This window comes from Polypterus senegalus, chromosome 9 (assembly GCF_016835505.1).
Source record: "Polypterus senegalus isolate Bchr_013 chromosome 9, ASM1683550v1, whole genome shotgun sequence".
In the NCBI taxonomy this organism is placed as follows: domain Eukaryota; kingdom Metazoa; phylum Chordata; class Cladistia; order Polypteriformes; family Polypteridae; genus Polypterus; species Polypterus senegalus.
The window spans coordinates 85,988,614-86,012,468 of record NC_053162.1 but is presented as its reverse complement, the minus strand read 5'-3'; the positions used below and the strand labels follow the sequence as shown (position 1 = coordinate 86,012,468).

General features: G+C 37.9%; 1 protein-coding gene across 1 annotated transcript in view; it reads right to left on the bottom strand.

The window, feature by feature from the left end:
- Positions 1 to 23,855, bottom strand: part of dusp22a (dual specificity phosphatase 22a) — a 150,062-nt gene that overhangs the window by 75,930 nt on the left and 50,277 nt on the right. Inside the window, exons 3-4 of the mRNA XM_039763391.1 lie at positions 22,055 to 22,137; positions 18,990 to 19,039 (exon numbers count right to left, since the gene is read on the bottom strand). Of these exons, the coding sequence (XP_039619325.1) occupies positions 18,990 to 19,039; positions 22,055 to 22,137 (133 nt within the window). The remainder of the gene's footprint in view (positions 1 to 18,989; positions 19,040 to 22,054; positions 22,138 to 23,855) is intronic.

The following is a 23,855-nucleotide window of genomic DNA, read 5'->3' as shown; positions in this document are numbered from 1 at the left end:
CTCTTTTAATTAGTTTGTTGATTCAGTGGGCCTCCTTTGAAGTAATGTTACCAGCCCAGCACACCACAGCATAGAAAACTGCACAGGCCATCACATTGTTATAGAAGATATGAAGGATGTCACTTCCCTTATTAAAGAAATGCAGACTCCTAAGCAAAATTAGCCTGCTCTGCCCTTTCTTATACAGTCACCATGTGTTCCCAAGACTAGTCCAACCCATCATTAATGTGGACCGCCAAGTAATTGCAGGAGTGGACCACCTCTACATTCACTCTTTGAATAGTGACCAGATATAGAGGCTCTTTGGTACGACAAAAGTCAATAACCAGTTCTGTGGTTTTGCTGATGTTAAGATGTAGACCAATCCTTTTTACACTGAAAAACAAAGCTCTCCATCTGACTTCTGTAATCTGTTTCATCCCCTTTATCAATACACCCCATAACTGCAGAATTATCTATTCATTTCTTACATGATCTGGTGTTACATTTATAGTTTTGAGGTGTACAGAGTAAAGAGAAAAGGAAACAGGACTGTTACTTGTGCTGCTCTAGTGTTGTTCACATCTATATCGGAAGTACAGTCCTTGAGTCTTACAAACTGTGGTCTGCCTGACAGGTAGTCCATTATCGAAAAAACCATTTGGCTTATCCATATTCATATCTCCGAGTTTACCCCTTAATAGGGATGGCTGAATGGTATTTAAAAGGCACGGGAGAAATCAAATACATAATCCTCAAAGTGCTGCCAGCTTTGTCCAGGTGAAGAATAAGCCTTGTCGAGCAAATAGATAATTGCATCCTTCACTCCAATCTTTGTCCAATAGGCAAACTGCAGTGTGTCCAGGTGGTCTACCACAAGAGTCATACTTTTCAGGAACAGTCTCTCAAAAGTCTTGTGAGACGTACTTTAAGTGCCACTGGTCTGTAGTCATTAGGTGAAGACGCGCCTACCTTCTTTGAAACAGGAGCAATGCAGGATATTTTGCACAACAGTGGCACTTTCTGAAGCTTTAGGGACAGACTGAACAGTTGACAGAGGACACCACAAAGTTGGTCAGTACATGCCTTAAAAACTTAAGCTAGTTCTCCATCCTTGATTTGAAAAATGGTTGCTGGCAGGTGGCTCTGACTGTAGAAGCAAAAGCTGAGATAGCATTCGCCACAGGAAGTGGCTTCTCCTGTTGCACACAATACTGTCAGTTATCCTCTGTACAGGGTCTCTTTGACAAGGCTTCTGCGTTGCAGTGTTTCAATCTGTCACAATGTTTTATCTTTACATATCTTTAATATACAATTAAAAGCCTAAAGCTGTTCCAGCCACATGACAATCTGTCCCTCTGGTTCTTGGAAAGAGAGGTGCCACTGCAGCATAGTATAATCCCTGTAGATCACAAAGGATAGACCATAGTTGTAGTGGTGAAAATGCTGCACTGCTTCTGCTACTTACAACAGCTTCCTCCAGGTCACATATTAGTTAGATATTTGTTACTTATGTTTTTATAAAACAACAAAGGAGTGAATTGTAGGCTGCTTAACTGGCCAACAGGGTTTTTATTTTAAAAGAGGGAGGCTACACGGCCTATCGGTTTGCCAAGGCAGGTAAAGGAAAGTCGAAGGAAGCATGCCATATAGACTTAAATGGTGCCCCAGAGGTATTTTTCCATTAACAATGCACTCTGGAGAAAAGTACAGGAATTGAATATAGTGGACACTGCAAATTTAAATTTTAAGAGGAAAAGAGGAAGGCCTAAGAGAAGGCTGATGGATATGGAGAGAGAGGACATGCAGGTGATGGGTGAAATAGAGCAAGATGCAGAGACAGGAAGATATGGAAAAAGATGATCCATTGTGGCAACCCCTAACGGGAGCAGCCAAAAGAAGAAGAAGAATAATTACCCAGAGGGTTGTATTGTTCAGTCTGATTATTGAGTTGATGCTGACTCACCATACACCTCTGCACTGGATTAAGCAAGTTTAATAATGTAAAGCCAGTGTTCAAAAATGGGGAGACAGGACAGGACAAAGATTGTGCTTGTTCTGTGTCTCCTTGGCATTGACTATCTTCTATTAAATCCATCTGAGCAGCTCAGCATTAACAAGCTTTTCATTGGATAAAGAAGCACACGTGTGCACTATTAATAGTCTTTACTATTTTTTACTAGTTTTTTACTTAGTTAAACTAGGAGAAGCATGTAGAAATGAAAATGAAACAAAAATAAATAAATAAAACTAGCTACCAAAACTTATCTTGAGACAAATAGGCAAAGAGAGAAGCGGGTTTGTATTTGCAGAACTCACAGTTGACCTTTTATCCTGTTGCGGCAATTACCTGCAAGTCACAACCCCAGAAGCCACACCCCTAGCAACACCAGAAGCAGCACCAATCAAAATGGCGGCAATAGACAGACCTAAACATTGTTCAAGATGTTAGAAAATACCAAATCATACAAAACCTAATCATGACAATACGACTTGACTTTTGTACTAGGGGATTTTTTTTTTTATTTTTATTAATTTTATTGCATTCCATACAAAGTTTTACATGAAGAAAATTTGAGTTAAGAACAAATCGATCCCCACCCTGAGAGAGAGAGCAAGCCAAACGCATGAAATTTAAGGCTTGTAAACATACCTAAATTAATAAATTCTCTGTGCTTTATGAACTTATTTTAAAATATTACTGATTAGATCCTGCCATGTTTTGAAAAAGTCTGTAGATCCTCTAACTGAGTATTTGATTTTTCCAATTTCAAATAATATAACACATCAGTTTCCCACTGACTTAAAAGAGGAGAGTTTGGTTCTTCCAGTTTATCAGAATAAGTCTGCGTGCCAAAGTGTAGTGAATGCAATCACAATTTGTTTGTCTTTCTCCACTTTAAGCCCTCTGGAAGAACCCCAAACACAGCTGTTAATGGGTTAGGAGGGATTGTGAGTCCAAGGCTGTCTGAAGGTAATTAAAATTTTTGTCCAGAATAATGTTAATTTGGTGCAGGCCCAGAACATGTGACCCAGTGAGGCTGGGACTTGGTTTGCAGCTTCGCAGGTTGGATCATGCCCTGGAAACATTTTGAGAGTTTTAGTGAGACAGATGTGCTCGATATATAATTTTGAGTTGTATAATTGTATGCTTTGCGCATATGGAGCTCGAGTGAATTCTCTGCATTGCTACTTTCCACTCCTTTTCTGATATATTAATTGAGAGATCTTTTCCCAGTGTCCTCTTGGATCTTTGAAAGGAGGGATTGTAAAATGATTTTATATATTGTAGAGATGGAGTCTAAGTCCTTGAGATTGAGCAATATTTTTCCAGCATGGATGAGGGTGCAAGATGAGGAAAATCTGGAAGGTTCTGTTTAACAAAGTTCCTGATTTGAAGATAGTGAAAGAAATGTGTAGCTGGAATGTTAAATTTGGAATGTAATTGTTCATAGGATGCAAAGACGTTGTCTATATAAAGATCTCTAAGCAAGTTAATTCCAAATTTTTCCAGATATTAAAACTGCAAATGTTTGTGAAGGTTGAAAGAGGTGGTTCTCTTGCAGAGGTGCCACAGATAGAAGCTTCTCCGTCTTAAAATGCTTTCTACATTGGTTCCAGATTCTAAGTGAGTGGAGCACAATTGGGTTATTAGTGTATTGCCGATAAGTGTGTTTATTGGAGCACAGAGCAAGGAATACAAAGAAGTACTGCAGGATTTTACTTCTATTGCGGTCCAAGCCTGTGTATGTTCTTCTATTTGTGTCCAGGTTCTTATCGCCTGTATATTTGCTGCCCAGTAATAAAACTGGAAGTTAGGTAGAGCCATGCCTTTTGTCTTTGTAGGGTCGCTCTTTTGATGCGTGGATGTTTTGAATTCCAAATAAATGAGGTTATTGTTGAATCTAATTGCTTAAAGAATGATTTATTAATGTATATTGGATGTTTTGAAATAAAAAGGAGCTTAGGAAGAATATTCATCTTAACAGTGTTAATTCTTCCAGCTAGTGTGAGATGAAGGGTTGACCATCTATGCAAGTCTTGTTTAATTTTTTCCATGCAGACTGAAATTTTGTTGATAAAGAGCTTTATGTTTACTTGTGATGTTTACCCAGATGTATTTAAACTGTTCTGCAATGATAAAAGGTAGGGTGTCTAATCTAATATTATATGCTTGAGAATTCACTGGAAAGAGTACACTTTTATTCAGATTAATTCTGAGACCAGAGATCTTTTGAAATTCTGTGAGTGCTGCTAAGACTGCAGGCACAGAATTTTCTGGGTCCGATATATACAGTACCATATCATCTGCATATAATGAGATTTTCTGTTACAGTCCTTCTCTGCTAATCCCCTTAATCTGATCAGTATTTCGACAATGTATTGCCAGTGGTTCAACGGCAATTGCAAACAACAGCGGTGACAAGGGGCATCCTTGTCTAGTGCCACGCTCTAGTTTAAAGTAGTCTGAGCAAATGTTGTTGATGCAAACTGAAGCTTCTGGGTTAGTATACAGTAATTTAATCCATGCACAAATGTTCGGGCCAAACCCAAACTTCTCCAATGTAGTAAAAAGGTATTTCCATTCAATCATGTGAATGCTTTTTCTGCATCCAATGATAATAATATTTCTGGGGTGTTTGATTTAGTTGGTGAGTATATTACATTAAACAGGCTGAAGATTTGAAGATAAGTGTCGGCCCCTAATAAATCCAGTTTGGTCTTGTGATATTACAGGGAGCACTTTCTCCATCCTTCTAGCTATGATTTTAGAGAGTATTTTAACGTCGTTATTCAGAAGTGAAATTGGTCTGTATGATGCACATTGTAATAAGTCCTTATTTTGTTTTGGAAAACAGTGATTAGTGATTGGCGAAAGGTTTGTGGAAGAGATTGGTTATCTCTGGCTTCTGTAAATGTTGCTAATAGGAGGGTAGCTAGCTGAGCGGAGAATTTCTTGTAAAATTCTGCAGGGTAGCCATCAGGGCCTGCTGCTTTCCACCTTGGAGTGACTTTATAGCATCTAGTAATTCTGATAATGCCAGAGGTTTATCAAGTTCCTCCACACTAAAAGTCTATTTGTGGTATCTGTAATGTATCCAGAAATGCATTAGATTGTGTATTGTCTTCTTTAAACTCAGTAGTATATAGGGATTTATAGTAGTCTCTGAAAGTGTGCATTATATTTTTGTGTTCGATGATTTTATCTATTCGTTAGTGAGATTGCGTATGCACTTCTTGCTTGTGAATTTGTTGAGCTAAAAGCTTATTAGCTTTCTCTCCATGTTCATAGTAATGATGTCTGGATTTGTAAATTAGTTGTTCAGTTTCTTTAGTTGTCAAGAGGTTTAATTCTGAATGTAGAGCCTGCCTCCTATGTAGAGTCTCGCTTGGTAGTCTGGCATGTTCTTCATCTATTTTAGTAATTTCGCTTTTTATCTCTGCTACTTTCTTGGCTTCGATTTATTTTGGGGAAAGATATGAGATAATCTGTCCTCTTAAGAAGGCCTTAAGAGTTTCCCAGAGTATTCCTGCAGAGATCTCGGGGATGTATTTGTCTCTAGAAAGAATTTGATTTGTTTGGATATAAATTCAGTACAATTCTCGTCAGCTAATAGAAGCGGGTTGAGCCATCTGCGGGTGAGTGTATGGGGCTTAGTAATTTTAGCTCCAAGATCATAGGTGCATGGTCCGAAATAACAATAGCATCGTATTTACAAGATTTAATCTTAGGCAAGAAGTTATTGTCTATAAAGAAGTAATCAATCCTTGAGTAGCAATGATGTACTGGTGAGTAGAAAGAATATGTTCTTGAATTTGGGTTTAAAAACCTCCAGGGGTCTGATAAGTTGTGATCAGTTATAAACTTTGTAATTATCTTTGCGGTGTTAGATGCATTCCCCCCTGTGGAGGAAGTCCTATCTAAAAGTGGATTTAGAACACAATTAAAGTCCCCAGCCATTATAACTTTATGAGTGTTCAGATTGGGAATGGATGCAAATAAATTTTGTATAAATTCCTTATCATCAACATTAGGTGCATAAACATTTATCAAAATCATTTTACAGTTAGATAAGTCTCCCATGACCATTACATATCTCCCTTCAGGATCCAATACTACATCTGATGCTACAAATGGTACTGTTCTATGTATGAGAATTCCCACACCTCTAGTTTTCTTTGTAAAACTAGAATGGAACATTTGGCCAGTCCAGTCTTTTTGCAGCCGGAACTGATCCTTGCTTAGTAAGTGGGTTTCCTGTAAAAATACTATTTTAGCATTTAGACCTGTTAGGTGAGAGAGTACTTTCTTTCTCTTTAATTCGTGATTCAGGCCTTTAACATTCCAGCTTACAAGTTAACTGTCCCATCATGGAGACACTGATTCTGAGTTTTTGATGTCATTTTATAGTCTTAACTGGAAGTGAGACAGCTTTGGTCTTAATTTCCTATTTCCCCTAGAGTTGTTGCCATGCAGCTTATTATTACGTTGGTAGTTATAATTATAAAGATTAGAGATAGATTAGGTATAGATCAAGCCTGCTCTCTTTCTCTCCCCTTAACCCCCACCCTCCCTTTTGCCTCCCCAAGTGAGGCTAAAACCCACTTCACAGTCCCAGTCCTCTGACATACCCAGAGACAGAGCACGTCCAAAGCAAAACAAGTCCCCACGCAGCGGCGTTTTAGGGTTAAAAGATAGAGATATCTGTTATCAATATAGTCTTTAAAAAAAAAAAAAAATTTTGCACTTAAATATATATATAGTCTTCAGCAATTTTAGTGCATTAAGATGATACACCCAGATAATAAACCCGGGATGGTGTTAAAATGTGTCCAAATAAGCATAACAAGTCTTAATGCAGTAATAGCAATAACAATAAACCAAGGGTATGATATTGAACAGTCTCGTTTAGGGTAGAGATAAAATAATTAGCTGAAAAAAAAAAAGAAAAAAAAAGTAATTAAGCACAATAAAACAAACAGATAGCGCTCTAGTAATACTAAGTAATAATGAGAATATATGATGATAAAAACACGTATTTTAAAACAAAAAGATCAGACAGTAGATTATTAGTCCTTGCTATATCATTAACGACCATAACTCACTATTATGTATCAGAATAGTCCCGGGATCAGCTTTCTTAATTCCTTTTCTGCGTCTTCCTTGCTAGCGAAGAAATAGAATTGACCTGCCATTCCACTTTCAGTTTTGCCGGATACAAGAGGCTGTATTTGACTGGCTTGCTGTAACCGCTGTTTAATGTTGTAGAAGGCTGCGCGTTAGTAGCTGTTGCTGGAGAGAAGTCAGGGAAGATATGAATGGGTTATTTTCATATATAATATCTTCCTTGTTTCTGAGGAGTGCCATCACCCATAGCTTTAATGATAATCTTTCAAAGCGAATAATAAAAGATCTGGATCTAATGGTATTTGATCCGGAATTTTTTTTTTCTTCTTCAAGAACAAAAAAAAAAACAAAACATTGAGGTTGATGAAGTCCTGAAAAAGTTACAAAATGCTTGTGAAATGGAATATGAAGATCTTGAGTCAGATTCTGATCACAGTTTTTTGACTCTGTTGAGAACACTGCGTTTGTTGATGGACTTGATGCTATGCTTGATTTCTAAGTACTGCTTATAGTATAACTTTGAAGCACTTTGGTATGCATGAAGAATGTCCTTTTTAATCATTTAAGGAATCTACAGGTATATGTTGAACATTTATTCCTGCTTTAATAGAAGCTAATATTTATAGATCTACTGTAAGTTACAAATACAATACAGTATATTACATTAATAAACAAGCAAATGTGTTCTACATATATTCCCAAAGAAAGTAACAGTATTTACATGCAGGGTAAAATAACAGGAGGAAAATTAGCATAGCATTTTGAAAAAAAAGGCATAAACACAACTTATTTTATAATTTATAAGGAAGGGAGAGAGGGAGAGTGAATGCAGTTCACAATTTATTAGGCTACCAGTTATGGTGAAATAAAATGTGAACCAAATAATGGCATTAAAAAAACATACACAACATATTATTTTGTAGTACAGTATAAGAACCTAAGGGCAGCATTAACACTAAAACTGACATTTTTTCACTACTATTACTGTCAATTGGCATCTGAATCCGTTTGTTCTCATTAATGGCTCATTCTGATATTGCATCCCCACTACCATATCCCCAAAAGCTAGAGATAACCTAATGCAGCTAGAATGTACCTAAAAATAAATAATTTCCTTGGCATATAACATTTAAAAATTTGCAGAAATTTCTACATAAATTTTAGCATATATTTTTTACTAAAAAGAAAATGAAGTGTTGTGCAGCTGTGGGGCAGGAAACTTCTTGTCACACTCCAGGTCAGCTCCAGCAGCCTGACACAACAAAAACCATTGATAACATGACCAGAATGAGCTGTGCAATGAGGACACATACAGTCATGAGTAGGTGCAAAGTGCAAGAGGGCTATTATTAAAACAGTGTTCCAAAAAGTGCAGTGCTCCATCCAACAAAAAATTAATTAACCCTGGAAATACAGGTGAGGTGTTAAGTATAGGTTAAAAATTTTAAATAAAGAAAAAATCAATAAATACTTCCATAAAATGAGGTTAAAATTACTGGCAGGATTTATCCTATAAAGACTGTCACAAGCTGCAGTGCTTCTTTCTAAAATGTCTGCTGTTCAACAGCAAACCAGTGTAATCTTTCATCAACATTGGCTTGCACCCAGCCAACTCATTCAATTATCTTTGGGGTGCTCCAGGCCTAGCCTGTGTCCTCACTCCTGCTACCATCTGTATGCTCCACCCGGGTCCATTCCCAGCCCTTGTTTCCCCTTTGACACACCAGATCATCTACAAATCTGCCTCATTTCCTTGTTTTCCTTTACTTCTCCTGTTAATCTCCAGACCTCTCTCTTTTTTAATCTTCCTGTTCCTTGCTCAGGCTCCCTTTTATTCTTCTAGGCATGCAATTATGATGGCATTACTGCACGTGTCTGCACATTAATGTATGATCAGTTGTGTGGTGTGTGTGAGCCATCTCAATTCAAGGCTTCCATAATTGCAGCCTCTGTGCTTTATCAGTGTCTGCCTCCTTGACCATCCTCTTGTGTCCTTTCACAGTGGGCTGGGAGCTCATGTCTCATTTTCTTTACAGTTACACTATCTTTCCCTGGGAACTGAGTATGATCTTTCCCCAAATATGGAATAGTACCAAGTATTTACAATCATATGAAAAAGTTTGGGAACCCCTCTCAGCCTGCATAATAATTTACTCTACTTTCAACCAAAAAAAGATAACAGTGGTATGTCTTTTATTTCCTAGGAACATCGGAGTACTGGCATGTTTTCCAAACAAAGATTTTTAGTGAAGAAGTATTTAGCTGTATGAAATTAAATCAAATGTGAAAAACTGACTGTGCAAAAATTTGGGTACCTTTGTAATTCTGCTGATTTTAATGCATGTAACTGCTCAATACTGATTACTTGCAACACCAAATTGGATGGATTAGCTCATTAAGCCTTGAACTTCATAGAAAGGTGTGTCCAACCATGAGAAAAGGTATTTAAGGTGGTCAATTGCAAGTTGTACTTCCCTTTTACTCTCTTCTGAAGAGTGACAGCATGGGATCCTCAAAGCAACTCTCAAAAGATCTGAAAACAAAGATTGTTCAGTATCATGGTTTAGAACACGGGTGTCAAACTCTGGTCCTGGAGGGCCGCAGTGGCTAGAGGTTTTCATTCTAACCATCTTCTTCATTAGGGACCAGTTTGTGTTGCTAATTAACTTCTTTTTCTTTAGTTTTAATTAACTTGAATCAGACCCCTTTGTTGTCTCTTTTTTGCTTAACTAGCAGCCAAACAATAATGGGACGCAAAACACATGACCAGCTCACATTTGCCCATCACACAATATCTGAAAATAAAGAAATGTGATGGTTGTCGATAAGCATGATCTCTCAGCTCACCAAAACATCTTGACGGTATTCTTAAATAAAACAGAAAGCTCAACAGTTTTGGAAATGTCTGCTGTAGCAGAACGAGAGCAGCAACAAGCTCTACAATTAAATAACGGGTTTAATTAACAGCAAGAATCAGCTTCTCATTAAGAGATTGGTTGGAGTGAAATTTGTTGGAGTTTGAAATCCCAATTTAGCTGGTCGTCAGCTCATTTCACATCTTATTTCTGTTTGGCTGTCATTTAATGAGGAATGGAATAAATTCAAAGGACTGAATCCTTAAAAACAAGGCTATTAAAATGAAGGGAAAAGAAGTTAATTAGCAGTGAAAACCTGTCACTGATCAGGAAAAGGGCTATAATGAAAACCTGCAGCCACTGTGGCCCTCCAGGCCCGGAGTTCGACACCCCTGTTTTAGGGGAAGGCTAGAAAAAGTTATCTCAGAGGTTTAAACTGTCAGTTTCAACTGTAAGAATGTAATCAGGAAATGGAAGGCCACAGTTGCTGCTAAACCCAGGTCTGGCAGGCCAAGAAAAAACACAACAGCGGCATATGCACAGGACTGTGAGAATGGGTACAGACAACCCACAGATCTCTTCCAAAGACCTGCAAGAACATCTTGCTGCAGATGGTGTATCTGTACATTGTTCTACAATTCACCACAATTTGCACAAAGAACATCTGTATGGCAGGGTGATGAGAAAGATGCCCTTTCTGCACTCACACCACAAACAGAGTCGCTTGTTGTATGCTCAGAAATTGAGTTATTTGGTCATAACAAAAAGCGCTTTGCATGGCGGAAGAAGAACACCGCATTCCAAGAAAAACACCAGCTACCTACTGTCAAATTTGGTGGAGGTTCCATCGTGCTGTGGGGCTGTGTGGCTAGTTCAGGGAATAGGGCCCTTGTTAAAGTCAAGGGTTGGATGAATTCAACCCAATATCAACAAATTCTTCAGGATAATGTTCAAGCATCAGTCACAAAGTTGAAGTTACGCAGGGGTTGGATATTCCAACAAGACAATGACCCAAAACACAGTTCAAAATCTAAAAAGGCATTCATGCAGAGGGAGAAGTACAATGTTCTGGAATGGCCATCACAGTCCCCTGACTGAATATTATCGAAAATCTATGGAATGATTTGAAGCAGGTTGTCCATGCTCGGCATCCTTCAAATTTAACTGAACTGGAGAGATTTTGTATGGAAGAATGGTCAAAAATACCTCCATCCAGAATCCAGACATTATTTAAAGGCTATAGGAGGTGTCTAGAGGCTGTTATATTTGCAAAAGGAGGCTCAGCTAAGTATTGATGCAATATCTCTGTTGGGGTGCCCAAATTTATGCAAGTCAAGTTGGGGAGCATGTACTGGTACAGTGCATTGCCGCACCCACTACACAACAAAACAACTCGAGATCCAGGTTTGCAACCCCCCAGGCAGACACGTGGTCCAGTTCCACCCTCCAGAAATGACCCTCTATCTGCCGCGGCCAGGTGTTACGTGGGCAACCCCTTGGCCTGGTCCAGCCACTCGGGTCCCCAACAATGAGGATCTTACGAGCCGGATCACCCTCAGGGAAACGCGCCACATGGCTGTAGTGCTGTAACACTCCATCTCAATGCAGGTAATGTGCCTCATTCGGGACTCCATGAACAACCGCTCATTCGACACAAAGTCAAACCAACGGTGCCCAAGGATTCTCCAAAGAGACACAGTACCAAAGAAGTCCAGTCTTTGTCTCAGGTCACTGGATAGCGCCCATGTCTCGCAACCATATAGCAAGACAGGAAGCACCAGGGCTCTAAAGACTTGGACCTTCATCCTTTTGCATAGATATCGGGAGCGCCACACACCCCTCATGACCCCCCATGCTCTCCTAATCCATCTACTGACTTCATAGGAACAGTCACCAGAGACATGAATGTCACTGCCAACGTAAGTAAACCGCTCAACAAGGTCGACACTCTCTCTGCAAACAGACACACTGTTGATGGCTGTGCCCATGAGGTCATTAAACGCCTGGATCTTGGATTTTATCCAGGACACTTGTAAGCCCAGACACTCAGACTCCTCGCTCAGTCTCTCGGGTGCCCCGACCACAGCCTTCATTGACTCCACAAAGATCACAGCATCATCAGCAAAGTCAAGATCAGTGAATCTTTCTTCACCAACAGATACTGCACAGCCGCTGGACCCCACGACCTTGCCCAACACCCAGTCCATACAAGCATTGAACAGAGTAGGAGCAAGAACACACCCCTGAAGAAACCCAGAATCAACTGGGAAAAACGCAGAGGTCCTGCCTCCACTCTGCACAGCACTCACAGTACCAGTGTACAGGCCAGCCATGATATCTAGCAACCTTGAGGGTATGCTGCGAACCCTTAGGATGTCCCACAGGGCAGGGTAACTTTTTTTCTTTGCAGCCTTTGTCGATTTCGCAAAGCATTCGACTCAGTTGAAATTTATGCCCCTGTCTAATTTTGTTATGATGCATATTGCATGTTTTCTGTTAATCCAATAAACTTAATGTCACTGCTGAAATACTACTGTTTTCATAAGACATGTCATATATTAAAATGAAGTTGCTACTTTGAAAGCTCAGCCAATGATAAACAAAAATCCAAAGAATTAAGAGGGGTTCCCAAACTTTTTTATATGACTGTAACTTATATTTGTTACTTACATCAGCAGGTATCCAAAATTTGATTCCAGACTTGTTGGGTTTATTCGACTTTCACTGTGTGAAAGGTCATCAACATTTCACTGGGAACAAGTGCTCAGCAACGGGTATGTCTGTTCTTATTTATAATGCATGATACAGCTCTGCACAAAACGTGCCAAATGCCGAAATACATAACAGCAGCAAAGATGACAGTATATGAAGCACAAAGCCAAAAGTTTTGACAGCACACACAGAAGGCATATGGTTGATGAAGCAATCTGTGAGTAAATGCAGCTCACGGTTTTCAAGACACACCTGACTATGTGTGGAAATAAATGAATAAAAAATCAGTTTTCTTTGCGTGTTTATGAATCAGCCATCAAATTCATGTATGTGATTCAATATGTCATTTTATGTAATTCAATACATGAGCTAGCATTTCAATATAGCTCTACTCAATTCATAGTTTTTTCTTCTAAAAAGCACCTCATTTATGGTCAAGTACCATCAGTCCTTCCATTTTCACAAAGAAAGACCACCATTTATTCTTACATTTACATTAATTTTCATGTTTACTGTGTGTGTAAAAATTTTGCCAATTAGCTGCCATCCACTGCCGTGCTCTTCACTTATGGCTCAATTGCTTCATATACAATGTGCCACTTTGAATGTTCTACATTCACATAAAAATTCATATTGGCTGTATATTTTATATTCCACAGTGCATTAAAAACACTGCAATGCCACTTCAAATGAATTTATACTTGTTTTTGCTTAAGTGAAAGAAAATGGACAGCAAACAATTTTCAAGTTTGATTTTTTCTTTATCACGTGTAGTGAAATACTGTTAGTGATTGTGTGACTTTTTTCGTTGATTACTTTATAAATTGCCTGCTGAAGACAGACAGCAACTCACATTTGGAAAGCAATGTTCAATAATGTTGATAACAGCTGCATGACAGCATTGGTAAAAGTAAAAGGGTAGGCAAATACAGTCAATTCCATGTCAAATGAGAGAGATAGTGAATGCACACCTTGGTACTAATGTCATTGTAGCAGTAATAGGGGGTTTTTCATATTAACAAAATAAATATATTAAGAATTATGTTTTCCTAATACAATTTCATAGTTTCAACAATACAGACTTTGTAGAGCAGCAGTTTAGGACATTTCAAGTAACGACAGAAGCATGCCACGCACACTGATGAAATAATTAAAGATTTAAAAACACAATGCCAAATAGTGCCAACTGTGGGGAATCTAAATGTAGAAGATATTTCAAAATTAACACTAAAAGCAGAAAAACAAATGAATATTCATACATTTCCAATGCTGAATGATGGAGAAGCATCGTCTCCACCTGTCCTTAATGCAGATAACATTTGAGATGATATTTATATGAATTTCAAAAAATGTAACTCCAAGCAAACTGCATTTAAATAATAATAATGCAATACATAGGAGAACAAATACTCTTTAAGCTGCCATATTCCAAACACTCTGCACACTGCACTCATGGATTTCTTTAGAATCTTCCAAGTTAACTGTGCTCATTCAAAGAACAATAATTGTTCAAAGATTAACTCCACTAAACTAATTACCCAACTTTTAAAAGGCAACTACTTATGTCAAATGAGATGTGCATGTATCAATGTAAAAGGTAAAACATTAAGGAGTCAGCCATGTACTGTTATTTCTAAATAACTTAACTTGGTAGAATCTACAGAGTAGTATTTACAGTCCAAGTATACAGAGTGTTTGTCAATAATGATGAGCGAACTATGAGTCTGGCAGAATCATGGAAATATGAGTGACCTTCACCAAACTCTTCAAAATGCATTGAAGTCAATAGGGAAGAAGGAACTGAACTAGTTTTGAGTGATTTATAATGGTGTAATGGAGTTTTAAATGTACATGATGACTAGGGTAACTATATTGGACTGATTACGGTGGCAAAAATGTAATCTGAGCTGTGAGGCAGCAATGTCAACCACTGCACCACCATGCCACAAACGGAATGACATCACAAACAAAAACTACACATAAGCAATAAGTAAAAAAAAAAAAATATATATATATATATATATATATATATATATATATATATATATATATATATATATATATATGTGCAGCCACACCTTTATTTCAATGGGGAAGTGCTTTTCCCTCACTCCCCACAGCAAAACAGTACAAGCCCCAAACACAATTCAACAGTTCTTTCTTCTCTCTCTTTTTCTCTTTCCACCTCCACTGGCAAGCTTCGTCCATCTTCCACAAGTGAAGTGAAGCAGTTCCTTTTATGCAGCACCTGGGAATGGTCTCAGTGGCACGTTAACCAGATCTGGAATCCCTCCCAGGTGTGGTGGAAGCCTAATGTAGCCTTTGCAGATCCCCAAGTTGGCTCCCACGACACCTAACAGGAGTGTCTTGAACTCCAACTCCGATGAAGCCCTGCAGAATCCTTGGAACCACAACAACCCAGAGGGGCTACATTCTAGTGCTCCAGGGAAGCGACCTGTGCACATCTGCTCCACCGGTCCTTCTGGTATATCGGCCTTATATATACATACACACACACACAGTCAAACACAGTGGTGTACAAAAGTATTTAGTCCCTTTGAAGTCATCATAATAAGTAATCATAATTTTCTGCATGATGAAACATTTGTACACATATTTATTAATTCAGTATTTTAATGTGAACTCTTGTGCTGTAAACAATACATATCTTCTGATGATAAGTAATACTGAAGATAAAATACTCAAAGGTTTTTGTATGCAAAAGTACTTAAACCTCTGTGCTTTAGAAGCTCCAGGATTGCATAATTGAAAAAATTAATCACAAACCACAAAGGTGACAGTCATTTTAGCATAATTAAATATAATTAGGTACTACTTGTCAGTCCTTTATATCTCTCTGAATATAAATCCAACCTTTGTAGAGGCCCTGGTCTTTGTTGGACAATGACTGCAAAAATGAAGACATAGGAGTGTCCTGCAATGTACACTGAAATACACAAGATAGGAAATGGGTACAAAATATTGAAGAGTTTGAATGTCCAGTTAAGCACTGTTGGATCCTTCACCAGAAAGTGGACAGTTCATCACAGCACCCAGGATCTTACTAGAACAGGTCATCCTTCAAAACTAAACATGTCAACTGGTGAGAGAGGCTACTAAAAATCCAGCCATCACTGTCAAAAGTCTGCAATGCTCTTTGGCTGAAACTGGAATGAACGTGCATGGGTCCATACTTTCAAGAGTGTATCATACTTATGACAAAATATGGTTGCGACAGCATCATCCTGTTGGGATGCTTTTCATGTGCTGTTGATGGGAATCATATTAGAGTTGAAGGGACAATAGTTGGACACAGATACTGTAAAACATTGCAGAAGAACTACAGCTCTGGAGAAGATTAATCTTTTAACATGAGAATGACTACAAGTATAAGGCCAAAGCTACACTGGAATGTCTCAAAAACAGAAAGGTGAATGTTTTGGAATGGCCAAGTCAAAGCCCTGATCTTAATGCTAATGAGAATCTGTGGCACTATTCGTAAACTGCTGTCGAGAGGCTCCATTCCACCAAACTAGAGGATCTCTATAAATTCTGCCAAGAACAAATGGGAAGATTCACTTCTGAACAATGCGTAAAACTGGTACACACTTACCACAAAAGCATTAAGGCTGTTATTGCAGCAAAAGAGTTCTCAACAAAGTATTAATGTGTAGGGCTTGAATAATTATGCAAAACCTAAGTTTTGAGTTTTTCTTCTTGAATTAAATATCTACAGAAAATAGTTTATTTTGACTTTGGAAATGTTTTGTTACAGTGTAAGAGTTCATATTAAAAATACTGAATGGATAACTAAGAGAAAAAATCTGTTGTCATGAAGAAAATGACGACTTTCCAAGGGGGATTGAATACATTTGCACACCAAAAAGCACAAAAAAATTGCCGCTTTTTGGATGGCTTTTATTGGAATGCTCATAGAGTTCCAATCCGATCTTGGGGCACACATTAGCCATGAGACAAGCAGCAGTTCACTCCTTTGTTTGAAGTCACAGCACTAGGTGCAACTGCACCTGTTTTTTTTTTTGATCTCTGCATAGATGCTTTTCACTTTTTTCTTCCATGAAGAAGACAGATTATTATTATTGTTTCATGGGGTTGCCTGTATTTTCTTTCTTGGGAAGTTGGAGGGGGTGGCTTCTTTAAGACTTGTTTTGAGTTGGTAGGTAGGTACAGTGGTGTGAAAAACTATTTGCCCCCTTCCTGATTTCTTATTCCTTTGCATGTTAGTCACACAAAATGTTTCTGATCATCAAACACATTTAACCATTAGTCAAATATAACACAAGTAAACACAAAATGCAGTTTTTTAATGATGGTTTTTATTATTTAGGGAGAAAAAAAAAACCCAAACCTACATGGCCCTGTGTGAAAAAGTAATTGCCCCCTGAACCTAATAACTGGTTGGGCCACCCTTGGCAGCAATAACTGCAATCAAGCGTTTGCGATAACTTGCAATGAGTCTTTTACAGCGCTCTGGAGGAATTTTGGCCCACTCATCTTTGCAGAATTGTTGTAATTCAAAAGAGGGTTTTCTAGCATGAACCGCCTTTTTAAGGTCATGCCATAGCATCTCAATTGGATTCAGGTCAGGACTTTGACTAGGCCACTCCAAAGTCTTCATTTTGTTTTTCTTCAGCCATTCAGAGGTGGATTTGCTGGTGTGTTTTGGGTCATTGTCCTGTTGCAGCACCCAAGATTGCTTCAGCTTGAGTTGACGAACAGATGGCCGGACATTCTCCTTCAGGAATTTTTGGTATACAGTAGAATTCATGGATCCATCTATCACAGCAAGCCTTCCAGGTCCTGAAGCAGCAAAACAACCCCAGACCATCACACTACCACAACCATATTTTACTGTTGGTATGATGTTCTTTTTCTGAAATGCTGTGTTCCTTTTACGCCAGATGTAACGGGACATTTGCCTTCCAAAAAGTTCAACTTTTGTCTCACCAGTGCACAAGGTATTTTCCCAAAAGTCTTGGCAATCATTGAGATGTTTCTTAGTAAAATTGAGACGAGCCCTAATGTTCTTTTGCTTAAGAGTGGTTTATGCTTGGAAATCTGCCATGCAGGCCGTTTTTGCCCAGTCTCTCTCTTATGGTGGAGTCGTGAACACTGACCTTAATTGAGGCAAGTGAGGCCTGCAGTTCTTTAGATGTTGTCCTGGGGTCTTTTGGGACCTCTCGGATGAGTTGTCTCTGCGCTCTTGGGGTAATTTTGGTCAGCCGGCCACTCCTGGGAAGGTTCACCACTGTTCCATGTTTTTGCCATTTGTGGATAATGGCTCTCATTGTGGTTCGCTGGAGTCCCAAAGCTTTAGAAATGGCTTTATAACCTTTACCAGACTGATAGATCTCAATTACTTCTGTTCTAATTTGTTCCTGAATTTCTTTGGATCTTGGCATGATGTCTAGCTTTTGAGGTGCTTTTGGTCTACTTCTCTGTGTCAGGCAGCTCCTATTTAAGTGATTTCTTGATTGAAACAGGTGTGGCAGTAATCAGGCCTGGGGGTGGCTACAGAAATTGAACTCAGGTGTGATACACCACAGTTAGGTTATTTGTTAACAAGGGGGCAATCACGTTTTCACACAGGGCCATGTAGGTTTGGATTTTTTTTCTCCCTAAATAATAAAAACCATCATTTAAAAACTGTATTTTGTGTTTACTTGTGTTATATTTGACTAATGGTTAAATGTGTTTGATGATCAGAAACATTTTGTGTGACAAACATGCAAAAGAATAAGAAATCAGGAAGGGAGCAAATAGTTTTTCACACCACTGTATATGGAAAATTATACATTAATATTAGCCATGTGGCATTGCTTTGCCAATCTACAGGGATCAGTGTTACATGTCCAGTGGCAGTACTCGTAATATTTTTACTATGGTCAGCTAATGTACTCCTCAAACGAAAATACTGCTAGTTGTTTTTTTAAAATGCATGTAGGGTGGAAGGCTGGATTACTGATTGGGTGGTGACAACATGCATGCCTGAAGCAGCTCCTCAATGATCTTACAGCACACATGCATGAAAGTTCTATGCATGGCTGTTACAGCTCTGTGATGTCATACTGGCCTTGCAAAGTATTTTGGGGCAGTAAAAAAAAAATTTCCTAAACTAAATGTGTAAAATCTAATGAGAGTGAATACTTATAAAGAAATTGCATAAAATTGAAAATGTATAATTTTTTAAAACTTGCCAAACATAATTGCATTAATTTTAGTTGCTAGATGATGTAATTTCCCCATAAAAATCACTGAGCGATTCAGAAATACAAGACAGACATATTACTTACAAATTCTGGCTGGAAGAATCTGATGCTTGTATACAAAGATAAGTCATGTTCTGCAGAGCAAACAAACATAATTATCATTAATTAATGTTATCTTTTAAAGATAAGTACTAGTTTGTGGCAACACACTGGTCAACACTGTAAAGGTTAGATGAAACAGGAAATTAGGCTATAAGGTATAAACATATCTAATGTCTAAAAACCAACTTCAATTTTAAAAAAAATTAAGTAATTGTGCCTTCAGGAAAATTATAGCATGAACTTCACGGGACAGTGCCTATCTAAATAAAGGTTATTCCAAATGAAAATCATCAGAGGTGTTTCATATGCATGTGTCAATTTATGTACATATTGAGTAACAACTTATAACACCTACACCCTTGTAGGAAGCAAACCCTCTAGATTATGTTTTTCTGCAAAATACAGACTCAATATAACAATTCCTAAAAACTGAAATATTGCGGGAAAAATCTCCCAAGGTCTGACTACTCCCGCTACATCCCAATTCAATAATTGGAAAAACAAGATATGTCAATTCTCTTTGATTTTAGAAACAAGATCCTAAAACCCCCACTCCACCCCCAAGTTTACTACTACAGCATTTCTAAGGTTAAGTGTCTGCTTCATTTTGTACTTTGAAAGAAATTAAATTCCTTAAATCTTTATCATTCTCTAGAACACATTTAATTTATCTTCATGCAAATTTCATCAAGAATTCTATTGATGTTTTCCACACAATAACTTTATTTTTTACATTCTAGATGCTAGTTAAATTACATTTGTGTTTTCAATTACATCTTAATTTCATGAGACCTTATGCTATAACAATCCATCCAGTTAAGCCAGTTAAAACAGAAACACTTCAGCCACTTACATTTTAAACATACCATTCTTACTCTCTAATAGTACTTTAAGGTAACATTAAGGTAACAAAACTCACTGTTAGATAAAATCAATATGTGCAACAGTAGTCAGCTGGAAAACCGAGTGCAGATGTTCTGCAGAACTAATTTAAATGAATGATGTTATTATCTTATAAATTCAACTTGAATCATTTACATGTTTTAAACTGAGCATATTTTATAAGTATTAGTTATGTTTTGCACACAAGCATATAAATCTTTAAATACAGATTAAACCATTTTGATGTTTAGGCATGTTCATACAACATTTGCTAAGACAAAAATACCATTGAATATACTACAAGTATATATTATACACCACAAACTACCTCGTAAAGTTATTTCTCACTTACTGTACATTGTAATTGTTGTATTTATTTCTTTCCTTGCTACATTTCTAACTCTTTTAACCTGAAATCATTTTTCCCCACCAATTGTTTTTTGAAGAATTATGGCTAAAAGCCCCCATTTGAATTTGCTTTTGGTAAAATAATGTATAATAATAGGTTACATGTTTTCTAGTTAAAATATTTTCTTTAAAGTGACTGTTTACTACTGCTACTAGAGATCCATGAATGGATATCAAGATTATTCCGTAGCACTGTATACAATCTAGGTTGTAGTGAAGTGAGTATGTGGACAATGGCAGTGCAAGTGTTTTTGGTTGTAAAATCAGTGTGGCTCGGTTCAGGCTTGTAGGTACAGGAAAGCTCTGCTGCGAAGCTGTGTAGCAGTATTGTGTTCAATGGGGAGGCAAACTTGTCAGGTAGAGCAACTGGACACACAAAGTATAAAAGGAACCTAGGAGAGAAAGAAAAGAAGAAAGAATATAGGACAGATGAAGTATGCAAAGATAAAAAAACAGAATTGAGCTTGAGACAGTGTTAGAAGATGGTGGCAAAGTAGTCAGGGGAAACCCTGCGGTGGAGCTGTGTGAGCAGTACTCCAGGAGTGGACTGGCTTGCTCCTGTTTTGCTATGGAGAATAGAAGTTATCAAGGGGCATCTATGAATCCTGCAGATGCTGAGGCATAAGGCTGACAGAGTTGGGTTCATTATGTCCAAGAGAACACCAAATGATGGTGACCGAGATGGGAGTCGTGGAAGAGCACCTTCATGCCAAGGTCTCAGCCCAGTGAGCATGCCACCTAGAAGTTGGGTGAGCAGGGAAAGACAAGCATGAGAGAGACAGAAAATACTGGGATAGATTAGAAATATTATTCCAAATTTTGATATTATCATTGTTACAATACACTTGGATTTTATGGATTTTTAATGTATTTATTGAAAGAGACTACACTGCACTTTTGAATATTGATTTGTTTGTAATAAAAAAAATACACAGTGCATTTGCACCAGTTCCTGTTGTTATGTGTCCTAATTGTACTTGTCCATCCTGTTAGATGACTATCAATGTCTGGTTGCAAAAGGAGAGTATGCCAGCTAAGGGCAATCCCGGCATCACAAATTTCTTCTGCAACACGATTACATATTGTGAAATGAACTACAGTGGATTTTCCATTCACTGTGAACTGAATGTGCCAACAATGTAATAAGCATGCTTGGGAATCCATTTTCACACATCATAGATTACTTAAGTGCCAAAAACTTCATGGATGGGTGGAAAGTTGTTTTTTTTTAAATGGCAGTGGCCTAAAAAAGTATGAAATACCAATATGCTCATATGGCTTGAATATTAAATTAAAAAACAAAAAGATAATTTAAATTTGGAATAAAATTACAATGGTTAAAGCATTACATTGGTTTAATTAAAATGATGAACAAACTAAATTACAGTATACACTCTGAAATAATAACTAAGTTCTATTGTTGTGCTCAATGATCAGTCAGTTTATTTGCTTGCAACAAAAATGAATACCTTATTCATTAATGAAAAGGTGCCCATTGACTCAGTACAGGCTGAATATTTGAAAATTTAAATCTGAAAGTGTCAGCTAGTTTGCAGTGCTGCAGAATATAGTATTTTAAAAATATAGAATATGTAAACAGTGACATCCAGTGGACGGAGTGTTGAATAAAGAAGCAAAGTCTGTATCGTAATTGTCATTGTCTTGGGATCAAAAAGAAAAATCATTAGCTTCGGTAAAATGAAGAACAAGAAAAAAGGAAATATAAAGATATAAAATATATAGTTAGAAAGATTTACCTGAAGTACTGGTTTTGCATTGGTGTATACTGATAAAATGTGCGTCAAGCCATTCTTTGACAAACTGTCCTGATTCTCTGAATCTGTAAAATAAAATATGAGTTACTCTCCATAACAATACCATACAAAACAATACAATAGTAAATGTTTTTTGTCTTCAGTATTTTGAAATGAGATGCTTTGAAATGAGACTCTCTTCAATTTTTTTGATTCTCACTGTCACTCTTAAAAATCCAGGATATATGTGCTTTCAAACTATAGTACATCCATTTTCCAGATCTGCTGTATCCTGAGCAGAGTTTCAGGAAAGCTTAAGCCTATCCTAGCAATCATATCCAAATCAATATTTTAAATCACTGTACTTTTTTTCATTTTTATATTTATATTGTTAAATCAGCCAAACGCACATTGTTATATTTAAAAATTCCAAACATAATTATAGTTAAGATGCTTTATTTAAAATCAAAGCTTCAAACCCTACATTTATACACTGAAAAAAGTTATTTGATAACAAGACCACCATTATATTAATGTCTCTCATATTAAACAAAAAGACCCTGGCAGACTTATTGAAGAATAATATCGATAAATTCAATCCGTATTCTGCAAAAAAACTCTGCACATTGTTTGTGCTCTGTTACACAGGGTGCATTATGATTCCTCAATTAAGCAAAATTAGTTGGCATACTGACAATGCAGTATGGTAAATTACTGTGAGTTTATCATTAGACAGTGTAATCTCATCTAATGTTAGACAGAACACTGCAGTGCAAAGATTAAGAATAACTGTAAATCCAATACCATACAAATCCGTAAGCAAATAATCTTCCTCCAAGATTCTCAGTCCCACAACATGTGACCTAACTGTGTTACCCAGTTTGTCCTAGGAAATTTCCTAAGACAAAGGGTTTTTCTTTCAGTGCTGAGGGTTAATCAGATACAAGACTGAGTGCTTTTTTGTATATATTTTTTCCCCAGAGGGTAATAACATGTTACATATTGCCCATATGTAAAACATTCTGCGGTAGATCAATTCTTACTTGGCTTTTGCTGCTGGCCATTGCAAAACACAATTTTACAGAAAACAGAATTCTTTCCATTTTAAACATGTAATTAGTAAGAATGATGAAAATTTTGATTAGAAATATAATTTGACCCTGTAAAACATCTTGTTAAAAGGCTAGTGTTAATCAGATCTGAGTGTAATCTTCAATGTGTGGAACTGGCCCTGGACACAGACAGGCGGACATCGTTGTTTCACCCAACACACTCCTTTATTTACAATTATTTACAGTGAGTCAATAGTGCACAAACCCAGTGCCTCCAGCACCGATCCCCCAAAGTCCAGGCCTCACAGTCACAAATTGCCTTTTTTGGCCCCTTTTATCCCAGCCCGGATGGGCTTCAGCTGCTTCCAGGCAATCCCCCATGGACACACCCCCATGTGGCAGAAGTGCCAGCTGTGCACCCGGAAGCCCTCCGGGTGTCGCCAGTCTTTTTCCCCCCAGCACTTCCTGGTGTGGCGGAAGTGCTGAGGTCCAGGGTTCTTCAAGCACCGGGGCGCCGCCTGGCGGTGGCCACAGGCCCCTACAGGGTTGGGCTTCCATGCCCTCTACCCGTGACCCCCAAGACAACCAGGGTGGTCACCCCCTCGTGGTCTGGAGGAGGCACAAGCCCTACTCCGGTCCTCCTGGGCTCCACCCCCAGCCGTATGCCACATGTTACAAAATTTTGAAGGGTTTAGATGAAAAGGAATATACACTGAACTGCCATTCATTTCAACTCATTATTAAAGCACTGA